Source organism: Triticum aestivum, chromosome 2A (genome assembly GCF_018294505.1).
Source record: "Triticum aestivum cultivar Chinese Spring chromosome 2A, IWGSC CS RefSeq v2.1, whole genome shotgun sequence".
Lineage (NCBI taxonomy): Eukaryota > Viridiplantae > Streptophyta > Magnoliopsida > Poales > Poaceae > Triticum > Triticum aestivum.
This window is the reverse complement of record NC_057797.1, coordinates 707,035,675-707,055,970: the sequence shown is the minus strand read 5'-3', so window position 1 is coordinate 707,055,970 and position 20,296 is coordinate 707,035,675. Positions and strand designations below refer to the sequence as shown.

Here is a 20,296-nt window from a genome sequence, read left to right as displayed (position 1 = left end):
CCTTCCTTTGGAGCATGAGCATAGTAAAATTCAACCATAACAAACAAAATCTTAGTTTGTTACCAAGAAGTTGTATTGTTGTGACAAAGTTTAAAATATACAAATTTACAAATATGAAGGGACACTAAGGAAGCTAGGGAGAATATCAGGTGCTACGGGAGCTACAAAGCTCATGTGCTGCAGGCCGAGTTCAACTGTGGATGTGAGATCTAACGGTTAAAACACACACAACTGAATGATGTCATTTTGCCTTTTGCCTTTTTGTGACACTATTCATGTTGAATTTATTTTTGTTGTTTCTCCTTGTCTTTTGAATTTTGATTTGAATATTTTTACAATTTATAGATCCATTGCTTGTGAACACTCACGCTTTTTTCGAATTTTTTGAAACATTTAAATGTGTTTTTGGAAAAATGGTAGCATGATAGCACATGATATTGTCCTAGTAGGCTAGACATCCCTTTTTTCCGTTATGGCAAGGGAAAGTACAGAGGTGTACTCCATGTCATCAACAGGATAAAAAAGTACAATGATCACACACTTGACCTTAGCAGCACTAGAATGTACACAACAAACATTAGCGGAACATACAAAGGACCACGTTGGTACACTAGTGCAGAACTGGGCTTTAGCGCCAGTTCGTAAGGGCCTTTAGTGCCGGTTCCAGAACCGATACTAAAGAGTGGGGACTAAAGGTCCCCCCCTTTGGTACCGGTTCATCACGAACCGGCGCTAAAGTGCCATCACGTGGCACGAGCCAGGCCCGGGTGCGTGTAGGACATTAGTACCGGTTGGTAACACCAACCGACACTAAATGTTTGGGGTCGTTTTGGTTTTATTTTTTATTTCCCATTAATTTTGTGTTTTCCATTTAATTCTTTTTTGTTTGCTGGTATTTTACAATACTACGTATTGTACACGTTATGCATATATATATATATATATACACACACACACACACACACATGAGCACTATTCTGATCACGGGATCAGAATAATATTCTGATCACAACATGAACTTCCCGAGTAACGCGCCTGACCTTCCCCGAGTACTAAGTTGAACTTCAGCTAAAAGGTGTCCAAATAGGGCTTGCGATATACCGTTGGATAGCTATGGACATCAGTATCATGATCCAAGTTAAATTTTTGGCAAAATGTAAGCGGTTTAAGAGCAGTTTTGAAAACCGTTTTTTCTTCACACAAAAAACGTGAATCATATTTTCGATCACATTTTTAAATCGTTTATCGGAATGAGGCAAATAATATGGCGTTAGAAAGCTGCTGCAAAATCACTCCTTCCACATGTTGAAAGTTTTCTCTAATTCCCTACGGTTAAAGAGTAATTCAGAAAATCATAAAATTTCACAAACCGAACACCCGAGTTCGTATTTTTGACGCCATTTCTAAATGGCTAATCCAATTGAGGCAAATAATATGGCGTTGGAAAGCTTATGAAAATGCTCTACTTTTTTATCTTAAAAGTTTTTTCTAATTTTGAAGGGTTTAAAAGTAATTTAAAAAACGGTACAAGTTTCACCGAGTTCGTATTTTCAAGCTAATTTTTGAACCGTACGTCCAAATGCAGCAAATGATATGGCATTGGAAAGCTTGAAGAAATGTGAAACTGTTTTGTATATATTGTTTCTCCTAATTCATTACGGTTTTATGTCAGTTTTGAAAATGGTTAAAAATGTATTTTTGCCGTAATTTCTACAAACTTTATCGGAATTGGGCAAATAATATACCGCTGAAAAGCTACGGAAAATGCGAAACTTTTTGATGTTGATGGTTTTCTCCGAATCCTGGCCGTTTTCAAGTAATTTCGTAAACGGCGGGATCATGTGTTCTGCCTTTATCGCGAAACAGATTCTTCGAAAATGCACTGCGTGAAGAACCTGAACTTCTCGGCGCGTGTGCCTGAACTTCACTCTGTTTTTTCACGTTCTTTTCTTGCTCGTAGATCTCCATCCACTGCAAGTAGCTCTCCATCCATTCACCGGAATTGAGCAGGTGATATACCGATGGAAAGCTGTTGTAAACATGCAAGTTTCTCGTGTTGATCATTTTTTCATACTCGCGACAGTTTTAAAAGATTTTCATGTGAAATTCATTCAGTGTAGTAGTTGAACTTCCTGCTGTTTTCACGTTGAACTTCTGTGACGTATTTTCGTTTGTAATTTACCTCATCCATTTGTTAGTGTTACACAAATGATTTTCCTTTTGTACAAACCCTTCTCACAATAATTTTTTTAACTTCCTCCGACCGGGGACTTGAACTTACACAAATGATATTCCTGTTGTTTTGAAGTAAATTAGAAAATGACAAGATCATGATTTCTTCCTTCATCGCGAATGGAAATGCACTGCGTGAAGTAGTTGAACTTCGCGGGCATGTCTTTTTGAACCTCACTCTGTTTTGTTGTTTTTTTCACTGTGTGAAGTAGTTTAACTTCACCCTGTTTAACTTTATTTGTATTTTTCTTTATATGAAATACACACCATGTAGTACATGAACTTCCGATTGTTTATCACTTTGAACCTCTCTCTAGTTTGAGAGAATTATTTTAAAACACAAAAAACAACATATTTTTTTTATGTATTTTGGACATCTAAATACACGGTGAACCTCTCTCACAAGAATTTTTTGAACTTTTCCTCGTTGAGCACTTGAACTTCTCAACCATTTTTTTCGTTTATGAGTTGTTTTTAAAAGTGCAAAAGATGGTGTTGTGTTTTTTATTTTTTGAATAGGTAAATCCTAGGTTTTAATAAACTCCGAACTTCTCTGTTATTTCAATTTGAACTTCACCTTTTTATATTTTGAGTAAATAATTATATTTGATTTTTATACAAATAAATTGAACATCGAAATACAAGGTGAACCTCTCTCGCAAGAATTTTTGAACTTCCTTGGACAGAGCCCTTGAACTTTTTTCAATAAACCTTTTAAGCCTTTTGTTGAACTTACTGCTGTTTTCACCTTTAACTTCTGTCACGTATTTTTGTTCAACCTCTCTCACGAGAATTTTTGAACTGTCTCACGCCGAGCAGTTGAACTTCTAGCAACAAAACTTTCGGCCTTTGCTTTTTCATTCGTTTTTTTCATAAATTGAAAATTCTTTCATACAAAAATTTCATGCACACCGCGTAGTACGTGAACTTTTGGCAGTTATCAAACTAAAGTTCTCTCGTTTACGTGAAAATATCTGAGTTTTGTATAGATATTGAACCACTCTACCTTTTTTTATTTGAACTTTATTTTTGTATTTTTAGAAATGTGGAAATTATAGGGTTTTTTTGAAACATCAAACTTCTTTGTTGGTTTGAAATTAAACTTATTGGTTTTATTCTTTAGTAACTAGAAAAATCTAGTTTTTCAAATAAATATCAAAATGGTCCGCTTTTTCCAATTGAATTTCTTACTTTTATTCTCGAGTAACATGAAAAAATGAGTTTTTAAAATACATTGAACTACTCCATTTTTTGAAATTGAACTTCTTGGTTTTAATCTTTAGCATTGGGGAAAATCTAAGTTTTTATAAACATCAAACAACTTCATATTTTTTAATTTTGGACATCTTGGTGTTATTCATTAGTAAGGGGAAAAGTCCTGGTTATGTAATAAATATCGAACCGCTCAATTACTTAAAGTTGAACTTCTATGTCTTATTTCTAAAAGAAGGAAAAAATCAGTTTGTCTAAACTTTTTGAATTGCTCGGGTTTATTTTAATTTGACCTTCTTGATATTGTAATAAACATTGAACTTCCCCATTATTTAAATTTGAACCTCTAGGTTTTTTTGTAGAACGGGGAAATTCCATTTTCTCTATAAATTTTGAGTTGCTCTATTTTTTTAATTTGGCCTTCTTGGGTTATTCTTTAGTAACGGAAAAAAATCCTAATGTAGTAATAAGCATTGAACCACTCTATTATATATATTTGGACTTCTAGTTTTTTTAACGAGACAATCACCTTTTTAAGTTTTATTTTCCTTTTATTAATGAAAAAATCTCAATAATTTGTAGTAAACATCGAACTTCCTTCTCTTTCTCGGTTGTTTTCTTCGTTCTACATGAGAAAATATAGTTTTTCTCATTTTGTGTACTAAGCACAGACACACATCACAGCCACACATTTTTTGGTAGTCAAATGAAAAAGGTTACAGACCCACAAGCATAAACAATCGAACTCCCCTTAATTTTGAGCAGTAATAGATGAAGTTCTCATGTACAAAATTGTCTTGTCTCTTATACTAGTGGGTGGAGCCTCACAAGTGGACGGCGGCGCACGTTGTTGGCTAGGCGAGAAGGAAGAATGGTGATGCCTGGGAAGGTTGGATTCAATCGTCGCTTCAGTCGTAATTTTTTTAATTTAGAAACGGTGAAATATCCGCTTCAAAGTGCTCTGTTATTTTTGTACTGCTCTATATTTTTAATTTGAGCTTCTCGGGTTTTTTGTAACGGGAAAATCATAATTTTCTGGTAAACATAGAGACCTTTCCGTGATTTATACTCGAACTACTAGTTTTTGTTTAAAAATGGGCAATTCCATTTTTTATAAACTGTTTTTAAAATAAGAGCAGTCCAAAGATATTACACCGCATGTTTAGAATCAGAGTAATCCAATGATATTCCAAATAGTAACAAAATGACCACATTATATACAAAGAGAAATGCAATGTTCGGGTATCATTTTTCTACTACGCACACACCTTTGTTCTCATCCACCTCCCAAAGAAAATCAGAGCCACCACCACTGAAAGCTACTCATGTAAATAGAATAAAGATGAATACTTTTTGCAAAAGCAAGCGACTACAAGTTGAAGGGACTAGTTCTAACGCGTGTAGTATTAGCTCCTTCGTGTTGACCAATTCCACCAAGAACAATTCATGTGTGGAACAGGCCGAGCAGAATGAGGGAATGTGAGTAGGAGCTGCTCCAACATGACCCGCTGAAAGAAGTTAGGTGCACCCCTGGCGTGTAGCTTCTTGCGCCCCTTCTCCATCTCTGCCTAGGCCGTTTACCCATGTGGCTTCTCAGGCACTACAGAGTTGAGGCCTTGAGGGTGCACGTTCGCTCGGGGGAATAACATGGACTTCTGAACTGTTGTAGAACAAAAAATATACAGGCGATTCAGCCGCAAGCTCCTCAAAATTGTAACAAGTCCAGCACATCATAGTGGCGATTATACAGGTAAAAACAAGTTCACAGAGAGGATACCGGGAGCCGTGGTCGTGCTGTGCTACTCGCCGAAGTTGGACGTCGCCATTAGAATTCTGAACTTCTAGGGGCGGCGGCTGCTGCTTGATGAGGAACCAAAAACTGCCTCGCTGTTGTCGGTGTGGCCAGCGTGGCAGGCGAAAGCAGAGTGCTTCTCGTGGCCCATGCACGCCACCAGGTCATCGGCGCTGGTGAAGCTCATGGAGAAGACGTGGGTGAAGCCATGCGTGAGCGCCTCCTGGTTCAACGCGCCTTTTCCCCTACAACCCAACACAAGGAGCAATCAACCTAACTCTAGATAGAAACACTTCTGAATGGCGATGCCTAATCCTGATCTGTTGTTGCTCAATTAAAATCTGACATAGTTTTTGTTCACTGGTGCAGTAAAGATGTAGCAGACATTTTGAAGTGTACCGTGCAGTAAAGATGGAATCCCTTTTTTGGAACAAAACAAATGAAATGCAAATGCATACCACCCGAAGATTTTGACGGTGTCGAGCTCCCCGGCAAGCTTGGTGAGCTCCTCAATGATGTCGTCCACCACCACGCCCTCCTTGAACCTTACCAGGCACAGGTGCTTGAACTCCATGGCTCAACAAGTCACAAGTGCAAAGCTGCGCCAAGCTTTCTCCTCCGGTGGCTTTGCACTTTGCAGCGGATGCGTATCATCACGCCACGGCGCTGGCCATTTTATGGACGGGATGAGAGCTCTACTTCGGTGTTGTCGGTCTGGACTTCTGAACTGTTGTAGAACAAAAAAATACACATGCGATTCAGTCACAAGCTCCTCAAAATTGTAACAAGTCCAGCACATCACAGTGGCAATTATACAGGTAAAAATAGGTTCACAGAGAGGATACCGGGGAGCCGTGGTCGTGCTGTGCTACTCGCCGGAGTTGGACGTCGCCATCAGAATTGAACTTCTAGGGGGGCGACGGCTGCTGCTTGATGAGGAACCAAAAATTACCTCGTTGTTGCAGTGTGGCCAGCATGGCACGCGAGGTGGTCCGCGTCTACCTGCACGCGACGGGGGAGTGGTGCCTGAGCTCTGCCGGCGGCATCCTTGGGGAGGCGGAGGGTGCAGATCGCAGGTGGGATCTCTGCGGCACGTAACAAATACGAGATGCAGGCAGCGGCGCGGCGCAGGTCGCGTAGGAAGGGAGGGAAGGTCGAGCCGGAGGGGGAGGGGAGGCCGCGTCAGAGTGGCAGAGGTGGTCGGGGTGGAGGACGGCGACGAAGGTGGTCGGGGTGGAGGGCGGCGCAGGAGGTGGTCGGGGCGGTGCCTGCGGTGGTCGTAGGCGGCAGCGGAGGTCGTCGGGACTGGCGGGTTGTGCGGTGGTGGCGTCCGATTCAGGCGGAGGTCCAGCGGCGATGGGATCGGGGGAAGGCGGGGATCGGGATTGGTAAGTTGTGGGTCGATCTGTTCGGGTCGTGGGGGGTGAGGGTTTCTTTTTTCTTGTCCGCGGGTTCTGCAGTTCGGGAACATATCCACCGGGCTCTATATAGAGCACCGTGATCCAAATAACTATTATGATCCCAGGATCAGAATAGTGCTACTATATATATATCATTGAATGTCTCACAACCACCATTAATTATTCACACATACACATGTATATATATATACAATTTTTCCTACATGTTGCCTTGGTGCCTTCGGAGCATGATAACAAGTGGTTCATGGGAGCGGTAGCGGGTAATAGTATTCTCCTTTGGGATCTATGACCTGGTCGAGCAAAAATCTCGCTATTTCCTCTTGAAGTGCTAGTATGCGCTCCATTGTTAGGAGCTTCTCCCGCACCTCTTTGAACTGTTAAGAAGGAGATCAATATGCATGTGTATTAGTTGTGTGACTAGATATCGATAATGATGTAAATATTGTGAATAGTGTTCTGGCAAACGTACCCATTCCTGTCTTTGAGATTTGCTCCTTTCGGACGCCATCATGCGAATGTTCACGCAAACGTAGTATGCACCCAGATTAGTCCCCGGAGCCTGCCTCAGGGCCTTTACAAGAATGAAATTTAATCAGATAATAATTAATCAAACATGATAATTAATTAATGGTATTGAAACAATAATTAAAGAGATGGTAAGCTAGCTAGTAATACTTAATTACTTACCTTGGGTCGAAACCAAAACATTTTTTGTCGCCATTTGCCTGGAGTCACCTTGATGAACTTTGCACAAGCCCTGCCCGCCAGCAAAGAAAATGAATAAAGGGGTTATTAAATAGTTGATATCAGGAAATGACGAACTAATTAAATAGGCCGAGATATAGTTAATAATGATTTAAATTACCTGCCGACTATCCCCTTCAAGATGGCGAAGTCACTTTCTTCCTTAAGTAGTGAGTCCAGTACTTCAACTTTTCCTTTATCAACTTTAATGATTAACAAGATCCAGTGGAAACTGCATGCGCACACATTTGCATGTCTTAATTAAGCGGGCATGTGCACAACACTAATCAGCTAGCATAAACCCTACATACTTAATTATTAACATCTAGCTAGCTAGTAAGCAAAAACAGAATTTGTAGTACAAGACAGTGTGACTCACAGGAAGTTGTAAGGAAGTAGTATATTGAGGGAGTCCTGGATTAGGGGGTATCCGGACAGCCGGATTATATCCTTTGGCCGGACTGTTGGACTATGAAGATAAAAGATTGAAGACTTCGTCCCGTGTCCGGATGGGACTCTCCTTGGCGTGGAAGGCAAGCTTGACAATACGGATATGTAGAACTCCTTCCTTGTAACCGACTCTGTGTAACCCTAGCCCCCTCCGGTGTCTATATAAACCAGAGGGTTTAGTCTGTAGGATGGACAACAACAATCATACCATAGGCTAGCTTCTAGGGTTTAGCCTCTTCGATCTCGTGGTAGATCAACTCTTGTACTACTCATATTATCAAGAACAATCAAGCAGGACGTAGGGTATTACCTCCATCAAGAGGGCCCGAACCTGGGTAAACATCGTGTCCCCTGCCTCCTGTTACCATCCGCCTTAGACGCACAGTTCGGGACCCCTACCCGAGATCCGCCGGTTTTGACACCAACATTGGTGCTTTCATTGAGAGTTCCTCTATGTCGTCATTGTTAGGCTTGATGGCTCCTTCAATCATCGATAGAGATGCAGTCCAGGGTGAGACTTTTCTCCCCAGACGGATCTTTGTATTCGACGGCTTCGCACTGCGGGCCAACTCGCTTGGCCATCTGGAGCAGATCGAGAGCTACGCCCCTGGCCATCAGGTCAGATTTGGAAACTTGAACTACACATCCGACGTTCACGTAGACTTGATCTTCGACGGACTCGAGCCCTTACTGAGTGCGCCGCATGGTCACAATGAGCATGATTTACCTCTACCATCGGACAGTGTTCGGGAGATCGCACCGCCGACTGCTCCGACCCTCAATTCGGAGCCAATTGTGCCTTCTAGGGACGGGTGGATAGACCCCGCCACAGAGGCCGCATTCTCATCAGCAATTGAGGCGAGTATCGACCTTACCCTTCACAAGAGCCGTGACGCCAAACTGCCGGATTCTTCCCCGGCCACGGACTCTGAACCGCCTGCGCCCGTGCCTATCGAATCCGACTGGGCGCCGATCATGGAGTTCACCTCCGCGGATATCTTTCAGCACTCGCCCTTCGGCGACATACTAAACTTATTAAGGTCTCTCTCCTTGTCAAGAGAGTCCTGGCCGAACGATGTCCGGTAGGATTGGGATGCGGATGACGAAGAAATTCGCCGCCCACCCACCACCCACTTAGTAGCCACTGTCGATGATTTGACTGACATGCTCGACTTTGACTTCGAGGACATCGACAGTATGGACGATGATGCAGGAGACGAACAGGAACCACTGCCCATAGGGCACTGGACACCCACTTCATCATATGATGTATACATGGTGGACACACCCAAAGAAAACGACGACGAGGAATGGAAGGACGCAGCGAAGGGTTGTTCCCTCGAGAAGCAGTCAAAGCGGCGGCGTAAGCGCCACTCCAAATCCCACCTCGGCAGAAACAGTGATCATATAGACCTAGCGATAGAGCAGGGTGAACCATCGTCCGACCACGGCAACACGGAGAATCAAACCGAACAACCTGACTCCGTCGAAGATAACAGTCCAGACGACATCACACCGGACAGGCACCCGGAGCAACAGAATACCCATCAAAGGCTTGTTGCCACTATGAGGAGTCTGAAAAAGCAAAAGTAAAGGCTTAGGGCTGCACAAGACACACTCAGAATTAGATGGAGTGCAGTACTCAACACTGCAGCAAAGTACGGCGGTAGTCGCCACACAAAGAGCTACCCGAAGTGAAAGCTGCTACCTGAATTCGATGAGGAGGCCTTAGATCCCCCGCAATCAAAAAACAAAACAGCCACCCGATCGGATAGACGACCTCGTGGCCAACATAGAGCGGCAAACGACGCTGCACACAAGCCAGTACGCGATCCACGTGAGGGCTCGCATCAAAAGGACGGCGCAACCAGATCCATCTACGGGCCAAGCAAGCGTGCTCCAGCATGCAATGCAACACAACAAACATCCGAACACCACGGTACACCCAAATACAGGGGTGCCACACACCCCCTATGTTTCACCGATGAGGTACGGGACCATGAATTTCCATAGGGATTCAAACCCATAAACATAGAGGCGTATGACGGAACGACAGACCCTGGGGTCTGGATTTAGGACTACATCCTCCATATCCACATGGCTCGAGGAGACGATCTCCACGCCATCAAGTACTTACCCCTCAAGCTCAAAGGGCCAGCTCGGCACTGGCTTAAAAGCCTCCTCGAAAACTCCAATGGAAGCTGGGAAGAGCTCGAAGACGCTTTTCGGGCAAATTTTCAAGGGACCTATGTTCGATCACCGGATGCAGAAGATTTAAGTCATGTAACTCAACAGCCCGGAGAGTCATCCCGAAAGCTTTGGAACAGGTTTCTCACAAAAAGAACCAAATAGTTGACTGTCCGGACGCCGAAGCCTTAGCATCCTTCAAGCACAGCGTTCGAGACAAATGGCTTGCCAGACACCTCGTCCAAGAAAAGCCGAGAACAATGGCGGCATTAACAAGCCTCATGACCCGCTTTTGCGCGGGCGAGGACATCTGGTTAGCCCGATGCAGCACCAACGACCCAAGTACATCCGAAGTTAGGGACGAAAACGGGAAGCCACGACGCAGCAAAAACAAGCACCTGAACAAAGAAGATATCCCGAAGAGCACGACGGTAAACGCCAGATTCAGAAGCTCTCGGCCAGGTCAGCAAAAGCTGCCCTCCAAAGGCAACAGAGATGAACTATCCAGCCTGAACAAGATTCTGGACAAACTATGTCAGATCCACAGCACCCCCGATAAACCTACAAATCATACCCATAGAGAATGTTGGGTCTTCAAGCAGTCCGGCAAACTCAACGCCAAACACAAGGGGCAGGATACGCCTAGCGAAGACGAGGACGAGCCTCGCAAGCAAATCACTGGGGAACAGAAGAAATTCCCACCAGAAGTCAAAACAGTAAACATGTTACACGTGATGAAGGGAAGAAACAAAGCGGCACTCCTATAGAGACACATGCCCCAGGGCCTATCACCACAGAGTTCTGCCACTGGTCGTCCAAACCGATCAGCTTTGACCATCGGGATTACTCGGCAAGTATCCGGCATGCAGGATGGGCTGCCTTGGTGTTAGACCCGATAATTAATGGATACAACTTCACACGAGTCTTGATGGACGGCGACAGTAGTTTAAACCTGATATATAAGGACACAGTCCGCAAAATGGGGATAGACCCAACAAAAATCAGTCATAGCAATACTACCTTTAAAGGAGTAACGCCAGGCCCAGAAGCCCATTGTACGGGCTCCCTGCTACTAAAGGTTATATTCGGCTTTCCCGATAACTTCCGCAGCGAAAAGTTAACCTTCCACATCGCTCCGTTCCAAAGTGGCTATCAAGCACTACTCGGACGTGAAGCTTTCGCTCGCTTTAACGCAATACCGCATTACGCTTCTCTCATACTTAAGATGCCCGGTCCACGTGGCATCATTACAGTAAATGGAAATATTGAGCGCTCCTTGCGCGCGGAAGACCGTGCGGCTGTGTCGGGGGTTAGGTGTGACATATGCCAAAGGATGGCTTATCATGGTGGGGGTGAGTAGAACATCGCCGGTGCCTGGAAACGGGATGAGGCGAAGACATGCACACCGGCGAATCTTACCCAGCTTCAGGGCTCTCCGGGGAGATAATACCCCTACTACTGCTCTGCGGGGTCTCCGCATGATCACTATGGCAAAGTGTTTACACGATTGCTCCTTGAGCTGTTTCCTAGAGGTAGGAGAGGGGCAAGACTAGCTCTCTCCCTCCTATATGATCTGGTCTAGAGCTAATGGGTTCCAACCTTTTGCATGGGTGCCCTGGGGGGTTTATATAGGCCTACCCCTCCAGGGGTACAATGGTAATCCGGCTAGACGCAGGCCCAGCCGTCAGCGCCTCTGGCCTCCGTCTTCCTCGCCGACCGCTTGGGCCCGCCGACTGGTGGGCCTCGCCAACTGGCCTGGTACGGAGCCGACATGCCGCGTCCGCCGCGGGTGGGTCTTGCCGGCTGCTGATTACTGTAGTCGTGCTTCTGATGATGCGGGCTTGATCAAGGGGTCGTGGTGACAGCCCCGCCGCCTGGCGGGCGATCACTATTTCCACTCTCCATCACATCTTGATTAATGGCGCATGGGCCCCGAGGGAGGGCTCGGCCGACTCCCTGGGGCCGACTCCCGACGGGTCCGACTGGTGGTCCTCTTGCCGTCTCCTGGGGTCTCACTGACTGGTGGGACCCGCTGCCTTTGGGCCGTACAGACAAGCCGTCGTGGGTACATGACTCGATCTTGTGGTGCTGATGTTAGGGCCGGTATGGCAACAGTGCCATGCCGCACGAAGATCTTCCGGGGTACGGCGTGTTGTGGCCATGCCTGCCCTTGGTAAGGGGCGGGAGTGGGCTTCACTGTAGCCACTCCCATGCCCTGTCCCTCTTGATGAGGTCATGGGGTTTGTTGGAGTCGCAGGCCGACTCCCCAAAGCCGGCTTCTCTAGAAGTCGCCAGTCAGGAGTCGGCTTATCCCTGCAGTCGTCCCTGGGACTCGGCCGTGAGTGGTTAGTCGGCCGTCTTGCCGTCGACTCTTTGTCTTGGGGTCTTGAGGGGCGCAGCCTGCCCCGATCTCTTGAAAGGTTCTGGGCCTCGGGTTGGCCTACCTGTGGCCCATTACTCCGACAGTAGTCCCCGAAGCTGGTGAGGCGCCGCGGACGATCGGCCGAGAAGCCTCAGCAGTTTCTCTTTCCGGGTGCTCAACACATGTCTCTTGGTTGACTTCCGCTCGGCTAGAAGGAGTCGGACTCGCCCAACTCTGACTTGCACAAGATTTCGAACGTCGCGGTGGGATTCAAGTAGTGTGCTTGCTAAGCCTCCGGTCCTCCGCCCGTTCTAGGCCTGTCATGCGATGACACGTGGCTGGGCCATTCTGCCAGCCTATGCGTGCGATGGGACAGGCCCATAGGCGGGGCCCGCCACTACCGTGCCTTGGCGCCCGAGCGGATCCGCCGCGGCCCCGGCGGACGGTTGGGATTCCCGTGGAGTTACTGCACGCAGTAACTTTGTCGTGGAACGTGGGGGTCATGGGGCCGTGGGCGCAGTAAATCCCACGAACGCCCCCTCGGCTTCGCAGCCCACGAGGCTATAAGTAGGGGAAAGAGGGGGGCACGCGCGCTCCTCCTTCCCACCACTCCTCGCTCTCCTCCTTCTCACTGCTCCTTGCTCTCCTCCTTCTTATTCTTTGCTCTGCCACGCGCCCAAGCTCTGACGAACGCCGCGGCGGTCAGCTCGTGATGAGTTCTTCCTCCGCCGCCGCGCCTCCCCCGGTGCGCTCCGGCACTTGGGATGGCTCCGAAGTTCACGACGACCACATTAAGTTCCTCCGCCGGACTCGTCGGCTCCCTGGCGAGGATCACGTGCGGGTGCGTCTTGCGCCGAAGGGGGAGATTTCCCCCGCGCCGCAAGAGGGCGAGTGGGTCATCTTCCGCTCGCACTGCTTGCGCGGGTTGGGGCTGACGGCGAGCAGTTTCTTCCGATCCTTCCTGGAGTTCTATGGCCTCCAGCCGCACCACCTCACCCCCAACACGGTGGTGCTGCTGTACGCCTTCGTGGCCTTGTGTGAAGGCTTCCTCGGAGTCCTCCCCACCCTCGAGCTCTGGGGGGGGGGGGTTCTTCTTCTCCAAGCTCGGCACCCAGGCTACAGGCATGCCGGCTCAATGCGGCGCTTTCATCGCCGTGCGAAGGTCGGGGGCCGACAACCCCTTCCCCTCCATCTCGCTGATAAAGGCGGTGAAGATGTGGCAGAGATCGTACTTCTACGTCAGGAGCATCTCCATGAGGGCCGACTGGGTCAACCTGCCGGCTTTCGAAGCCGGCCCGCCGGCTGGGAGACTGTCCAACTGGTCGTACGGGGCCAAGTCACTGACGCCTGCGGGAGCCGGCGCCATCGTGCGACTCCGAGTGCTGACGCAGTCGGAGGGCTTGACTGGTCCAGACCTGCTGGCCGCCTTCGTGGCGCATCGAGTTCTCCCGCTCCAAGGCCGCCTCCATATGATATGCCAAATGAGCGGGCACCGCGACCCGAGTCGGATGTGCACCAAGGACATGCCTCACGAGGAGGTGGCCTTCATGGTGAACTACCTCTCGGACAGCAAGCTTCTGGAGGATTGGCGGTTCGGTAAGGAGCCGTACTCCCGTGCCAACCCCCCGCCCGTGGTGAGTTACCTTTCCTTTTTTTCTTTGGATTGTCTTCTTTCTTGCCGAGTTTGTTTTGACCAGTCGGCTTTGGTCAGAATCCCCTCCTCCACCCGCCAGCCGGCCCGCGAGTTCCTCGCCGACCGGGCGGAGAGCGACGTCGATGACCCCGATCTGGGGGCGACGGCTCTGGAGGACGACGCCGAGGGAGGAGGAGGAGCAGCAGGCGACTTCAGGCCTTCGGCCACTTTCGCCGACTGGCCTGATGACGACGCCGAGGGAGAAGTCGCCCCCCGCCATCGACCAGGAGCCAGCCAGCCTGGCGCGGGCTCTTCTGCCGCGCCGGGTGCTCCAGGCGGCGGGAAGAAGCGCAGGGCCGTGCCGACCTTGTTTGGCAGTCGGCCGAAGAAGCCCAAGGGTTCGGCTGCGGCGACCCGGCGGGACGAGGCGGCTGCGAAGGCCATCCTCTTCCGTAAGGAAGTGAAGAAGCCGCCATTGGTCTCCGTGTGAGTATTCTGTCTCAATGCTTTTACTCTTTCTTTGTGACTTTGCCTGAGTCTTTTGCTTGCTTCCCTTTCTTCAGGGCTCCCGTCACTCTTGAGAGGGTCACCACCGCCTCCGTCACGGGGTCAGCGGAGACGTCCGCCACCACTCGGCGGATTGACCCCGCTGCTGACCTCCGGGAGGCGACAGAGCGGAATGCGCAGGAGAAGCGCAATGAAGAAGAGGCCGTTCGCCTGGAGAAGGAGGAGGTCGATAGGGCGGAGGCCTCCGCCAAGAAAAAACTGGCAGAGGCCGAAGCCGCCGCCGCAACGAAGCGACAGGCTGAGGAGCCCGCACGCCGCCAATCGGCGGTGTTTGTCACCCCGCTAAACTCTGCGCCTCCGCCTCCGAAGTTCACGGGGCAGTCTGGGGAAGCCGGCGGCGAGAACCCCGTCGTGGAGAGGGAAGGCGGCGACCCCTCTACGTCGGACGTGATCGTTCCGCTGCCGCCTCCGCCGCCGTCTGAGAGTGTGCAAGGCAAGCAGCCAGCGGACCCTCCGGTGCCGCCGACCGAAGACGAGGCCGTGGCGAGGTTACTCCTCCAAGTCGGCTCGCCGACGCGCCGCCGTCTGGAGAAGGCGACTTCGGCACCCCGCCCCCTGGAGGCCGGCACTGCCAGCTCGGCGATCCCAGATGCCGAAGCGACAAGCACCGCGCCCATTGGTGGGTGCGAGGAGGCGGCACAGGGCCGCTGAACCAGGCGCTTCTGGACGTCCAGGCGAAGCTTCATGCTGCGGGCAACGCTCTCCAGACTTGCACCAAGGCGTACCTGGCGTCGCGGGCAGCCGTCCGGGTATGTTTTTTCCTTTGGTCCTTGTTTCCTTGTTCCTCTCTGTGGGGGCGCGCCAGCACACCCACTGGGTGTAGTCCCCGAGTTTCGGGCTGGCTGCTGAGCAGGCGGCCCGGAACTCCAATTGATGAACTCTGGTATTGACTTTTTGTCTGAAACGCTTGACGCAGGATTACCACAACCTCCGCGTCACTGCCTTCAACCATAACATTGAAGAGCTGGGCAAGCGGACCGCTGATTTGTCGAAGAGCCGGAGTAAGTCCTTTTTCTTCTCTCTGGGGCGTGCTGGCACACTCGCGGGCTGTAGTCCCCAAGATTCGGGCCGACTGCTGAGTAGTCGGGTCGGATCTCCCCGGCGATCTTCTTTATTGATTACTTAACGCCTTCTTTCTTCCTTCTTTTCAGGAGCCAACGCTGCTCTTCAATAGCAGCTGAGCGAAGCCAACTCCGTATTGCGCGCCAAAGGGGAGGAGTGCAGCAAGCTCGCCACGGAGTGCGATCTGCTGGCCACTCAATTGGCAGAGCAGAAGGAGCCGCTTGTGAAGACGCAGAGGGAGGCGGAAGAGACGGAGACCGCCCTCCTAGCCGAGTTCGCGAGCGAGCGCTCCTCCTGGTCTGATAAGGAGGCGATGCTGGCCTCCGGCTTTCATGAGGTTGAAGACATCGTTGATGGTGAGTTTCTTTACTTTCTTTCTTCGAGCTGCCGATTATAAGTCGTGCCGACTCCTGGTTTTTGACTTGCTTCTTTGTTTCTTCCATCTTGGCAGACTTCTTTCCTGGGCACTCGCAGGCCGCCATCCAAGCCATCGAGGCTGATCGTGAAGGTCGGAGGGCGGAGGGTGCAGTGATCACCGCCGACGCCCCCCGAACCCTTGACGAGCACATCCTGAGCATCGAGGCTCGCCTTCGGCCGACTCACCGGATGCTGCGCCGGCTTCAGCGTGTCGGTGCCCAGGCGATTGCCGCCCTGTGGCCGGACATGCAGGCTCCGCGCACCCCCAGCCTGATGGCCGACTGGCTAGAGGTCGCGGCTGGTCGTCTTGAGGCCTGGAAGGGTTCTTCGGCCCGAGCTGGAGCGCGCCGGGCCTTAGAGTTCGTCAAGGTGTGGTATCCCGGGGTTGGGTCTAGACCGGCTGGCCACACTTCGGTCGGAGGCCCAGCCGGAGCTGGCAGCTGCGGAAGACGCCCTCGTCAAGCGTGCCATGGCGATCGCCGAGTACATCGACACTAGCATCTTCGTCCCTGAGCGGTCTAAAGACGGTGAGGAGGTACCGCCGGAGTGGTTTGGGATGAACCCAGACTACGGCGAGGACTTGGCGGAGGTGATTGGCTCCAGCATCGAGGAGGAAGGCGAGGCGGAGGACGGAGGCGAGACGGAGGCACCAGAAGATGGAGCAGACAGCCAGCCTCAGCTCGACCGCACCTCCAGCAACGAGCCACGTGCGACCGACCCGACTGCCGCCGGAGGCGATCAAGCCGAGACTAGCCAGTCGGCCGCCCCGACGCCTGACGCTGCCGCCTCCTCCGACCCTCCAAATCCGTCTGCTACTTCCTAAGCTGCCGCTTTACCTTTATTTTATCTGCTTCAGTAGTCTTTGAAGAACTTGTTAATTCGCACAATTCCACCCGCGGGGTGTATTTTGAACTTCTGCTTGAAGATTCGGCCAAGGGCCTATGCTATGTAAATATATTTATCCGAGTTCTATATTTTCTTGCTCATTGCTCTTTTGGCTTTTTTTCCTTTGCCGCTTTCTCTTAGTTGATTGCCTTGCCAATCGGACAGCCGCTCTGCGGACTGCCGCTGGATCAAATGCTTGGCTACTTTGGGAAGGCAAGTACTTAGCCGTTTTTAAGAGTTTTTGAGCAAGTTGGATAGAAGGCGGCAATCCGACTACTCGAGGGTCGGTTTGCAAAAAGGCTGGAAGCCGTCTTGCACTATGCTTTATGCTTTGAGTCCTTAGCCATTTTTCATGCGAATGCCCATTCTACCTTACTTCTGCCCATCGTATAGTCGCTCTGCGAGCTTCGGCTTCTGACAGGAGACGGTTTAGGCGTTTACACACTACTTGTCCGACTGCAGGAAGCATTTCATAGTGCAAGGCGGCAAGTCCCCGGGCCGACTTGTCGAGCCCGGTGCCAAACGGCATAAAAAAGAGTAACATACTTGTAGGCATAATTTTTATCATACAGACAAAAGAGGGCAGTCCCCGAGCTCGTCTCGGGGGGCCCGAAGTCTTGGTACTTTAATACAAAAGGTAGCATGGTACATACTGCATCAACTGTAAAATCTTCGGAGGAGATTTGCATTCCATGGCCGCTCTGTCTCCTTGCCGGAGTCGTCCCTCTTGCGTGCTTGGGGCTTCTGAGCGTCAATCGGGTAGTAGGAGTCGTTGCCTAGTACTTTGCTGATGATGAAAGGGCCTTCGCAAGGCGCCGACAGCTTGTGCTGGCCGGCTGTTTGCTGGATCAGTTGGAGCACAAGGTTGCCTTCTTGGAAAGATCTTGGCTTGACCTTCATGTTGTGGTATCGGCACAGGCTCTGCTGGTAGATGCTAGACCGGCTGAGTGCCAACAGCTGGCCCTCTTCCAGCAGATCGACGCCGTCTTGTCGTGCTTCTTCTGCTTCCTCCTCGGTGTACATGGTGACTCGTGGGGAGTCGAACTCTATGTCTGTTGGGATGACGGCTTCGGCACCGTAGATGAGGAAGAAAGGCGTGAAGCCGGTTGACTTGTTTGGAGTCGTGCGCAGACTCCAGAGGACGGCTGGTAGCTCGTCGAGCCAGCAGCCAGCCGAGCGCTCCAGAGGCTCGATCAGCCGGGGTTTGATGCCGGACAGGATGAGGCCGTTTGCTCGCTCCACCTGGCCGTTTGACTGTGGGTGGGCAACGGACGCTAGGTCCAGTCGGATGGCCTGTGTTGCGCAAAAACAGGCCAAGGCGCCTTTGGCAAAATTTGTGCCGTTGTCGGTGATGATGCTGTGTGGTATGCCGTACCGAATTGTGATATCGGAGATGAAAGTTACGGCAGTCAGACCGTTCAGCTTCTTGATTAGCTTTGCTTCTATCCACTTGGTGAACTTGTCTACTGCGATGAGTAAGTGAGTTAGGCCACCTCGTGCTGTCTTGAATGGTCCCACCATGTCTAGACCCCAAACTGTGAAAGGCCAGGCAATGGGGATGGTCTTGAGTGCAGAAGCCGGCTGGTGCGGCTTGGAGCTGAACTTCTGGCACCCTTTGCATTTTTGGACCAATTCCTTGGCTTCTTCTAAGGCAGTCGGCCAGAAGAAACCGTGTCGAAAGGCGTTTGCAACGAGCGCTCTTGAAGCCGCATGGTGGCCGCACTCGCCTTGATGGATGTCTTTGAGAATTGCTTGGTCTTGCTCTGGCTACGCAGCATTGGTAGACACCAGTGACGCTGCGCCTGACCAGCTCTTTGTTGACTATGGTGTAGGCTGCCGCCCGGCGTTGTACTTGCCGAGCTGAGGTCTCATCAGTTGGCAGCTCTTTGCTCACCAGGAATTTGAGGATGGGCTGGGCCCATGAGGGTGCTGCTATTTCTTCGACTGCCAGAACTGCGACTTGGACGAGGGCGGTTGGGCTGGGAGGCGGCGGGTTGGAGTCGACAACCACTTGCTGGGTTAATGAAGTCCCCAGGCCGGTTGGCGCGGCCCTTGGGTCGAGTTATAGAATCTTCGAGTCCGCCGCTGCAGTCCCCGGGCCGGTCTCGACTGTGGCGGCTTTGGAGCTATCTGCCAAAATCCCCGTACCGACTGCCGAGGCTCTGGAGTCGGATCCGACGTCTTCGGGAGGAGCCGACACAAAAATGGAGTCTGATTCTGGTGAAGGCTTGACAGACGGCTTCAGGAGGCATTGAAGGGCGACGCCGGATGGTATTGCTTGGCAGGTAGAGCCGATTCGTGCCAAGGCGTCTGCTTGGTCGTTGTTGTTTCTTGGCACATGAAGGAACTCGCACCCTTCGAAATACCCGCTGAGTTGCTGCATGAGGAAACGGTAACTCACCATGTTTGCATCTTTCGCGTCCTAGTCGCCAGATGACTGCTGGACCACTAAGTCCGAGTCGTCATAACACAAGATCCGGCGGATGCCAAGTTCTTTGGAAAGCCGGAGCCCATGAATGAGCGCCTCGTACTCGGCGACGTTGTTGGAGGCGGCAAAATGGATTTGCAGTGCGTATTTGAGCTTGTCGCCTTTAGGAGAGGTGAGGACGACGCCGGCTCCCAAGCCGGTGCGCATCTTGGAGCCATCGAAATGCATCCGCTAGTGGGTGGAGTCAGGCGCTGGAGGTAGGTACTGGGTCTCGTCCCAGTCGACGAGGATGTCGACCAGTGCTTGTGACTTGATAGCAGTGCGGGGCTGGTAGTGGATGGTGTAGGGAGCCATCTCTATGGCCCACTTGGCCACTCGGCTAGAAGCATCTCGGCTACCAATGATCTCGGCAAGCGGGGCCGTGCAGACCACCGTGATTGGATGCTCTTGAAAGTAAGGCTTCAATTTCTTGGCAGTAAAGTGTACGCCATAGCACATCTTCTGGTAGTGGGGGTAGTTCTGCTTGGAGGTCGACAGTACTTCGCTCAGGTAATATACCGGTCTCTGGATAGGTAGTGCCTTGCCTTCCTCCTTGCGTTCCACTACAATGACCGTGCTGACCACCCGGCTGGTGGCGGCGATGTACAGGAGCATAGGTTCCTTGGGAGTCGGAGCCGCCAGGACGGGTGGAGTAGTCAGCATCTTCTTCAACTGGAGAAAAGCTTCGTCTGCCTTATGGTTCCACTCGAAAAAAGTGGTCTTCTTCATGAGTTGGTATAAGGGGAGAGCTTTCTCGCCCAGCCGACTGATGAATCAGCTAATGGACGCCAAGCAGCCGGTGAACCTTTGCACATCCAGCAGTCGGCTGGGTACCTCCATTCTCTCAATGGCCTTGATCTTTACT

General features: G+C 50.6%; 1 protein-coding gene across 1 annotated transcript; it reads right to left on the bottom strand.

Moving 5' to 3' along the window:
• Positions 1-5,285: 5,285 nt before the first annotated feature.
• LOC123191883 (stress-response A/B barrel domain-containing protein At5g22580-like) lies at positions 5,286-5,810 on the bottom strand. Its single transcript, XM_044604447.1, has 2 exons — positions 5,695-5,810; positions 5,286-5,481 (listed from the first exon to the last, which is right to left on the bottom strand). Exons 1-2 carry the CDS (start codon positions 5,808-5,810, stop codon positions 5,286-5,288), a joined length of 312 nt encoding a protein of 103 aa, XP_044460382.1.
• Between the last annotated feature and the right edge of the window lie 14,486 nt (positions 5,811-20,296).